The sequence below is a fragment of the Henckelia pumila genome, chromosome 3, assembly GCF_033568475.1.
Source record: "Henckelia pumila isolate YLH828 chromosome 3, ASM3356847v2, whole genome shotgun sequence".
Lineage (NCBI taxonomy): Eukaryota > Viridiplantae > Streptophyta > Magnoliopsida > Lamiales > Gesneriaceae > Henckelia > Henckelia pumila.
In genome coordinates, this window is record NC_133122.1 from 41,613,134 (window position 1) to 41,622,519 (window position 9,386).

General features: G+C 47.2%; 1 protein-coding gene across 1 annotated transcript; it reads left to right on the forward strand.

Annotated features, from left to right (window-relative positions):
* Positions 1-152: 152 nt before the first annotated feature.
* LOC140888553 (uncharacterized) lies at positions 153-8,467 on the forward strand. The gene is made up of 2 exons (XM_073296244.1): positions 153-511; positions 7,849-8,467. Exons 1-2 carry the CDS (start codon positions 153-155, stop codon positions 8,465-8,467), a joined length of 978 nt encoding a protein of 325 aa, XP_073152345.1.
* Positions 8,468-9,386: the final 919 nt, after the last annotated feature.

Consider the following 9,386-nt stretch of genomic DNA (forward strand, 5'->3'; position numbering starts at 1 on the left):
CCTAGCTGTTGCTCGTGCAGATCTATGTGGAGCCCGACCCGACCTGCTTCATAAAGGAGTTGGAGGATCCATTCTACCAGACCGAACCCGAGGTAAAATTCCGACATCATCAATTGGCGCCGTCTGTGGAAATTTGAAGAAAAAGAGTTTCGATGGCTAATCAGAATGAAAATCACCCAAATTTAGAGGAGTTAGTAGCTCAGACTGTTCAGAGGGCTTTGGCGGAAAGGGGTGAGGCCAATCCTCCGCACCCCGATCATAATGCCCACCTCGAGGAGATCAAAAAGTTAAAGGAGGAGATGGAGCAGCTAAGGAAGAAGCAGGCCGGGTACCTAGCTACCACAACCAGAAACATTCCTCTTACTCAGGAGATATTGGACGCTGATCACCCCAAACAATTCAAATTGCCTCACGTCGGGGAGTATGATGGTAAAGGAGATCCTGAAGACCATTTAGCACGCTTCGAGAATGCAGCTCTGTTGCATAAATACTCTGACCAGATTAAGTGCAGGTCTTTCCTTACAACTCTCATAGGACCAGCCCAATAATGGTTCTGTAGTGACCCTTACCCGGATCACCTACTAAACAGAACTTAGGCATGCAATTAACTTAATAAAACAGATATCAGAATAAAACTGCGGAAACCAATAACATTATACAATCCCAAGTAAAGGAATCTGTAATTATCCAATATTATACAACCAAATCGAATAGATGTATAAACCCAAACAACAGTAATAAATCCTAGACGAAGCTCCAGCTGGCCAACCACTGACTAGCCCCTCCTGGATCCACCCTCCTCGTCCAATCGCAAACCTGCCCCATGGAATAGGGTGTCCAGAAAATACAGAGTACGAGACGTGAGCATAAAATGCTCAGTGCGAGAGTATGAGTATACATGCATGCAAAGTGAACTCCCTATAGACTCGAGGTCAAGGATCAGATAACAGAGACAGACCGAGCCCTGGTATGTAGCACGCTGTGCCGTCGCTTCAGGAGGTGGCTCCCATACCGAGATAACTGTGGATACGCCGGACCCAAATCGATGGAAGTCCATCCACTAACAGGATAGGGTAAAACCCTACTAACAGACATCTCGAAAGAGATACAGCAAGATGCAAATGAATGCAGCATAATATCATGGCATATAAATCATGCAGTCACGTAATACATGCATACTCAGTCAGGATATCTCGAACAGTACTTTCGTACCTCAAAACAGTGCAAGCTCTACCAACTCTAGGTCCACGCCTATAGTCTGCTCTACACTGCCAAATGATACTACTATCATTAAAGTGCTCTAAAAGCCTTAACTAAGCTATTGCATACTCCTAAATATTTATAGAGAGCAAAAGCTATACCTTCGTCCGTCGTTAGCCCTTTGATGTCGATGCCTCCAGAACTTGGGCACAACTCCGCTACGACTACCGAACGCCTCTCCGACCTCCGGACCAAGCCTAAGAAGACTAGAACAGCTCCAAAAGGACTAGAAAGGAAAGGAGAACTCGGAATTGGCAAAGAGAAATGAAGTCTCGGCCTTCTATTTATAGACAACGATCGGAGCCTCCGATCCTCGATCGGAACGTCCGAACCTGGATCGGAACGTCCGATCCTGCCATCGGAGCTTCCGAAGATCCTGATCTGCCACGTGTCAAAATATCACTTGTTGACTCCGGATAGGGGTGATCGGAACGTCCGATCCTGATCGGAGCTTCCGATCCAGCCACACGTCATGGATGACGTAATATCATCGGTGCCTCCGATCCTCATCGGAGCTTCCGATCCCGATCGGAGCTTCCGATCGTCCCTTCGGAGCTTCCGATCCGTCCAATCCCCAATTGAATTAATTAGCATTAATCCTTTAATTACTCAATTAGGGTACGGGCTACTACATTCTCCCCCACTTAAGATATTTCGTCCTCGAAATCAGATCTTAAGTACCGAATGCAAATACAGAAATCAGAAACATTCTTTATTCCATCAAACGTTTACAGAGTTTGCAACTGAATACAACTTAAAGAATGAAATCAAAACAACTCAGGATGGTCTTTACGCATCCTGTCCTCAAGCTCCCAAGTAGCTTCCTCAGTGCCTCGGCGCTGCCACTGAACTAAAACCAAAGGAATGACTTTGTTCCGTAAAACCTTATCCTTATAATCAAGGATGCGAAGAGGTTTCTCAACATAAGTCAAATCCTTGTCTACCTGAACCTCAGATCGCTGCAGAATATGAGATTCATCCGCCACATATCGTCGCAACAGAGATACGTGGAACACGTCGTGAATACTGGATAGATGCGGTGGCAAAGCTAGTCGATAAGCCAAATCGCCAATGCTATCCAAGATCTCAAACGGACCGATAAATCTGGGAGACAACTTGCCCTTAAGGCCAAATCTGAGAATCTTGCGGAAAGGTGACACTCTCAGAAACACTTTCTCCCCGACCTCGAACTGCAAAGGCCTACGCTTGATATTAGCATAACTGGCCTGACGATCCTGTGCAGTCTTAATCCGTTTCTTGATCTGATCAACAATGTCTATCGCCTGCTGGATAAACTCCGGTCCTTCAGCCTGTCTCTCCCCCACTTCTTCCCAGAAGAGTGGAGTACGACAACGTCGCCCATACAACGCTTCAAAAGGTGCCATCCCAATACTAGTGTGATAGCTGTTGTTGTAAGCGAACTCGATCAACGACAAATGATCCTGCCAGGCTGAACCAAAATCCAAGACGCACGCTCTAAGCATATCCTCTAACGTACGGATAGTGCGCTCTGACTGACCATCAGTCTCTGGATGATAGGCTGTACTCAAATTGAGAGTAGTACCCATCGCACGCTGAACACTCCCCCAGAATCTAGAAGTAAACCTGGGGTCCCGATCGCTGACAATGCTCACAGGCACTCCATGAAGTCGAACGATCTCCTGAATGTACATCCGTGCCATGCGATCCACAGAGTACTCTCGGCTATAGGCAATGAAATGCGCTGACTTGGTGAGTCGGTCCACCACAACCCAGATAGCATCACAGTTCCTCGGGGATACCGGCAAATGGGTCACAAAGTCCATAGTGATAAACTCCCATTTCCATTCAGGAATAGGCAGACTGTGAAGAAATCCTCCAGGTCGTCGGTTCTCTGCCTTGACCTGTTGACACACCAAACATCTCGAAACAAACTGATAAACACTGCGTTTCATTCCCTTCCACCAGAAACGAGTACGTAGATCCTTGTACATCTTGTTGCTCCCAGGATGAATACTCAACTTAGTGCGATGTGCCTGAGATAAAATCTCCTCTCGCAACTCTTCATCCTGTGGAATCACAAGCCTACCAGACAAACACAGAAAGCCATCTGACTGATAATGAAATCCAGATGAGCTACCCTCGTTAGCTAGACGAGCTAAACGCTGGGTCTTTGAATCAGACATCTGAGCATCTCGGATCCGCGAGTACAAGGCTGGCTCAGATAATATCGCAAACATCTGGATACTCTGCATACCTTTCTTATGCTTGAAGGTATAACCTGAAGTACAACAGTCACTGATCGCACTAGACATCGAACAAGTCTGAAGTGCGGATAGTCGCACCTTGCGACTCAAAGCATCAGCGGTGAGATTAGCAGCTCTCGGATGGTACTTAATCTCGCAATCATAGTCCTTAAGCAAGTCCATCCAACGTCTCTGTCTCATGTTCAATTCTGCCTGAGTGAACAAATACTTGAGACTCTTATGGTCGGTGAAGATCTCAAATTTCTCGCCATACAGATAATGACGCCAGATCTTCAAAGCGAACACAATGGCTGCTAACTCCAAATCATGGACTGGGTAGTTGTCCTCGTGAAGTTTCAGTTGTCTAGAAGCGTATGCGATTACATGCCCATTCTGAGTCAGGACACACCCTAACCCCTGAAGAGAAGCATCCGTGTAAACTACATACCCTCCAGATCCTGACGGTAATGCTAACACCGGCGCAGAAGTCAACCGCCGTCGAAGCTCACGGAAATTCTCCTCACACTCGGAGGACCACTCAAAATCCACACCCTTGCGGGTAAGCTGCGTCAACGGTCGAGCTAACTGAGAGAAATTCAGAATGAAGCGACGATAATACCCTGCTAGACCCAGAAAACTACGGATCTCAGCAACTGTCGTCGGACGCGACCAATTAAGTACCGCTTCAATCTTGCTTGGATCAACAGAAATCCCCTCCCTGGATATGATATGGCCAAGAAAAACCACTCTATCCATCCAGAACTCACACTTGCTCAGCTTGGCGTAAAATTGCTCATCTCGAAGAGTCTGTAGTACCAACCGCAAGTGAGAAACATGCTCTTCCGTATTACGCGAATACACCAAGATGTCGTCAATGAAGACCACGACAAACTTGTCCAAGTACTCCCTGAAGACACGGTTCATCAGATCCATGAATATAGCCGGCGCATTAGTCAAACCAAATGGCATCACTAGGAACTCGTAATGCCCATAGCGAGTACGGAATGCAGTCTTGGCTACGTCCTGATCACGGACTCTCAACTGATGATACCCAGATCTCAAGTCAATCTTGGAGTAAATTGATGTGCCCTGCAGCTGGTCAAACAAGTCATCAACACGAGGCAACGGATACTTGTTCTTCACAGTCACTCGATTCAGCTGCCGATAGTCAATGCATAGCCGCATCGACCCATCCTTCTTCTTCACGAAGAGAACAGGAGCTCCCCAAGGAGATACACTAGGACGAATGTACCCCTTGTCCAAAAGATCCTGTAGCTGATTCTTCAACTCACGCATCTCTGACGGAGCCAGACGATACGGTGCTCTAGAAATAGGCGAAGTACCCGGCATCAACTCTATGCCAAACTCGACTTCCCTAGCAGGAGGAAAACCCGGAATCTCATCAGGAAACACATCTGGAAATTCATCCACAACAGGAATGCTCTCTATCCCAATACTCTCAGCGGACAAATCAACTGCATAGATAAGGTAGCCTTCCCCGCCAGACTCCAGAGCTCGACAGGCTCTCAAAGCTGATACCAAAGGCATCGGGGGTCGCGCTCCCTCACCATAGAAAAACCAACTCTCACTCCCTTCCGGATGAAAGCGTACTAATCTCTGATAGCAGTCCACTGAAGCTTGATAGGTAGTCAGCACATCTATTCCCAGAATGCAATCAAAGTCGTCCATCGCCAGGACCATGAGATTCGCCAACAGAATGTTCCCTTCGAACTCTAAAGGGCAACCCATCACTAGACGCTTAGCCAAAGCAGATTGGCCCGTCGGAGTAGAAACAGACATCACTACGTCTAGTGCAATGCATGGTAATCTATGCCTCTTAACAAAACGTGCAGAAATGAAGGAATGAGATGCACCAGTGTCAATAAGTACAAGAGCAGGTATACCATAAAGCATAAATGTACCTGCGATGACTTTCTCATTCTCCTCCACAGCCTGATCATGTCTTAGGGCAAACACCTGGCCAGAAGCTCGTGGCCTCAAATGAGAACTCCCAGCAGACTGTCCCTGCGACCTCTGCTGAACGGTGGCCTGAGAACCCGATCCTGAACCAGATCCAGAACCGCCTCCCCCAGACTGTGGACAATCCCTCCGGATATGACCAGTCTCTCCACAACGGAAACAAGCTCCAGAAGCTCTGCGGCACTTGTCGGATGGATGGTTCTTCCCACAGTGATCACACTTGTCCTTCTTACCATAACGGACAACACCTCCAAAACCAGAGGAAGAAGAAGATCCAGACTTCTTGAAAGTTTGGGCACGGGGATCCAAAGAACTAGCAGGCCTCGACTGAGGAAAAGACCTATTCCGCCGAATGCTGTCCTCCGCCTGGTGACAACGGCTTACCAAACCCTCGTAGGACATGTCTTCACCAACCGCCACACGGTCATGGATCTCAGGGTTAAGGCCCTGAAGGAACAGATTATACTTCATCTCTGAGCTATCAGCAATCTCGGGGCAATAGGATAACAAATCAAAGAACCTCTGCTGATACTCATCGATAGACATGGCTCCCTGTCGCAGACTCAGTAGCTCGCCTGCCTTTGACTGTCGGAGTGCAGGAGGAAAATACCGCTTTTGGAAAGCTGTGCGGAACTCGGCCCAGGTGGCCACTCCTCTCGCCGCAACAAAAGGTGCAGAAGTAAACCTCCACCACCTACACGCACGCCCATCCAGAAGATAGCCAAGGGTCTCCACCTTCTGCTCATCGGTGCATTGGAAAGTCTGAAAAGTCGTCTCCATGCGGTCTAACCAGTTCTCCGCATCCTCCGGAGACTCACCTCCAACTAAGGGCTTAGGACCCATAGCTAAGAATTGACGCACAGTGAAACGCTCGTCGTCATGATGACGATGACGCCGTTCTCGACGAGGCTCCCGGTCGGCATCACCCCAACGCCCACCAACACTGCCATGAGAACTCTGGTCGTCACGATTTGACATCTACAAAAATACCTCAAGATGAGACTAAATCCCAAGAAATCTTTTGCATGCTCTGATACCATAAATGTAGTGACCCTTACCCGGATCACCTACTAAACAGAACTTAGGCATGCAATTAACTTAATAAAACAGATATCAGAATAAAACTGCGGAAACCAATAACATTATACAATCCCAAGTAAAGAAATCTGTAATTATCCAATATTATACAACCAAATCGAATAGATGTATAAACCCAAACAACAGTAATAAATCCTAGACGAAGCTCCAGCTGGCCAACCACTGACTAGCCCCTCCTGGATCCACCCTCCTCGTCCAATCGCAAACCTGCCCCATGGAATAGGGTGTCCAGAAAATACAGAGTACGAGACGTGAGCATAAAACGCTCAGTGCAAGAGTATGAGTATACATGCATGCAAAGTGAACTCCCTATAGACTCGAGGTCAAGGATCAGATAACAGAGACAGACCGGGCCCTGGTATGTAGCACGCTGTACCGTCGCTTCAGGAGGTGGCTCCCATACCGAGATAACTGTGGATACGCCGGACCCAAATCGATGGAAGTCCATCCACTAACAGGATAGGGTAAAACCCTACTAACAGACATCTCGAAAGAGATACAGCAAGATGCAAATGAATGCAGCATAATATCATGGCATATAAATCATGCAGTCACGTAATACATGCATACTCAGTCAGGATATCTCGAACCGTACTTTCGTACCTCAAAACAGTGCAAGCTCTACCAACTCTAGGTCCACGCCTATAGTCTGCTCTACACTGCCAAATGATACTACTATCATTAAAGTGCTCTAAAAGCCTTAACTAAGCTATTGCATACTCCTAAATATTTATAGAGAGCAAAAGCTATACCTTCGTCCGTCGTTAGCCCTTTGATGTCGATGCCTCCAGAACTTGGGCACAACTCCGCTACGACTACCGAACGCCTCTCCGACCTCCGGACCAAGCCTAAGAAGACTAGAACAGCTCCAAAAGGTCTAGAAAGGAAAGGAGAACTCGGAATTGGCAAAGAGAAATGAAGTCTCGGCCTTCTATTTATAGACAACGATCGGAGCCTCCGATCCTCGATCGGAACGTCCGAACCTGGATCGGAACGTCCGATCCTGCCATCGGAGCTTCCGAAGATCCTGATCTGCCACGTGTCAAAATATCACTTGTTGACTCCGGATAGGGGTGATCGGAACGTCCGATCTTGATCGGAGCTTCCGATCCAGCCACACGTCATGGATGACGTAATATCATCGGTGCCTCCGATCCTCATCGGAGCTTCCGATCCCGATCGGAGCTTCCGATCGTCCCTTCGGAGCTTCCGATCCGTCCAATCCCCAATTGAATTAATTAGCATTAATCCTTTAATTACTCAATTAGGGTACGGGCTACTACAGGTTCAATATGCTACGCCCCGGGGAGATCAAGGAATTCAAGGATTTTAGCAAATCCTTTTTGCATCACTTTGCTAGTAGCAAAAAGCATCCTACCACTACTTTCAGTCTCTTTGCAATCAAGCAACGAGAACATGAAAATTTGAGAACATATATCCGCAGGTTTAGTGCCTTGGCTCTCGAGGTACTCATGGCTACCCCAGACCTGCTCATCAGTGCCTTCATGCAAGGGCTGGATACAAAAGATTTTCTCAAATCTCTAATAAAGAGGTCGCCGGAGACATACGAGGAATTACTCGCCCGAGCTGAGAAATATGTCAACATGGAAGAAATACAGGTCTCGCGAGCAGCTGTGAAGAGGGAACGACCAAAAAGTCCAAAGAACAATAGGGTTCCGAGCAGTAATTCCGGGATGGGACAGTCATTCCGACCCGCACTATTGGGAGAATTCACCTCTTTCACTCCTTTGCGCATGAGCAAAGTCCGAGCTCTTCAAATTTGTGACGATCGGAAACTCACGCAAAGGCTTTCATGGATTGAGAAGGGACCTCGGAATAGAGGATCGGATAAATATTGTCACTTTCATAATGAGTATGGGCAAACTACGGAGAACTGCCGTTAATTAGATCAAGAGATTGAAAGGATAATACAGCAACACTCGGAATTAAAAAATATATTGACCCGTCAAGAGGGATATCGCCCGAACAGGAGACAGGGAGGAAGGTCAAGACAAAGAGCCAGGACTGTTCCTCCCCACGAAGACTTCAATCATCCAAGTCAAGACCAGCCCAGGGATGACCGAGCTCATCAAAGACCGGCCCCTCCTGCTTGAGGAATTATCAATATGATTTCTGGAGGCCCTACAGATGGAGATTCTAAACGAGCTAGGAAAACTAGCAGCCGAAAATTAATAAATATGGAGATTGACAATCAGACTGTCAACACTGGCCCGACCCTCTCTTTTGGGTCGGAAGATTTAAAAGGGGTTTCTAGCAACCACAACGATGCACTGGTAATAAGGGCCATGGTTGCGAATTACGATGTGGCCCGGATATTTGTGGATTCAGGCAGTTATGTCAATGTTCTATTCCAAGAAGCTATCGATCAAATGGACCTTGGGCAGTACAAAATGAAGCCCTTCGTTACATCACTCTTTGGTTTCACGGGTCATGCAATCCGACCTGTTGGGTTAGTACATCTACCCCTAACTCTTGGGAAAGGCAACGGTCGCAAGACCAGGATTGTGAGCTTTATTATAGTAGACGCTCCGTCTGCCTATAATTCCATACTGGGTAGACCTGCCATGAACACTTTCATGGCTGTTGCGTCAGCTCTACATCAAAAAATAAAGTTCCCAGTTGGTAATGAGATCGGTGAAGTACAAGGTGATCAAGTTATTGCTCGCAAATGCTATGTGGAGGAGGTCAGAATAGAACAAAAGGTGACCAGGATGGATAGAGTGGACAGACCTGGACTTTCTAGCATGGAAAAAGTCAACATAATAGAAGACACAGCTGTCACCGCTGAAGAGGAAGTTGAGG

What these genes read in the sequence shown, in the direction of transcription:
- LOC140888553 (XM_073296244.1), top strand. Translation starts at nt 153, where the DNA reads ATGGCTAATCAGAATGAAAATCACCCAAATTTAGAGGAGTTAGTAGCT. An exon ending in TCTGACCAGATTAAGTGCAG is followed by an intron (nt 512 to 7,848) that starts GTCTTTCCTTAC and finishes GGGCTACTACAG; the next exon opens with GTTCAATATGCTACGCCCCG.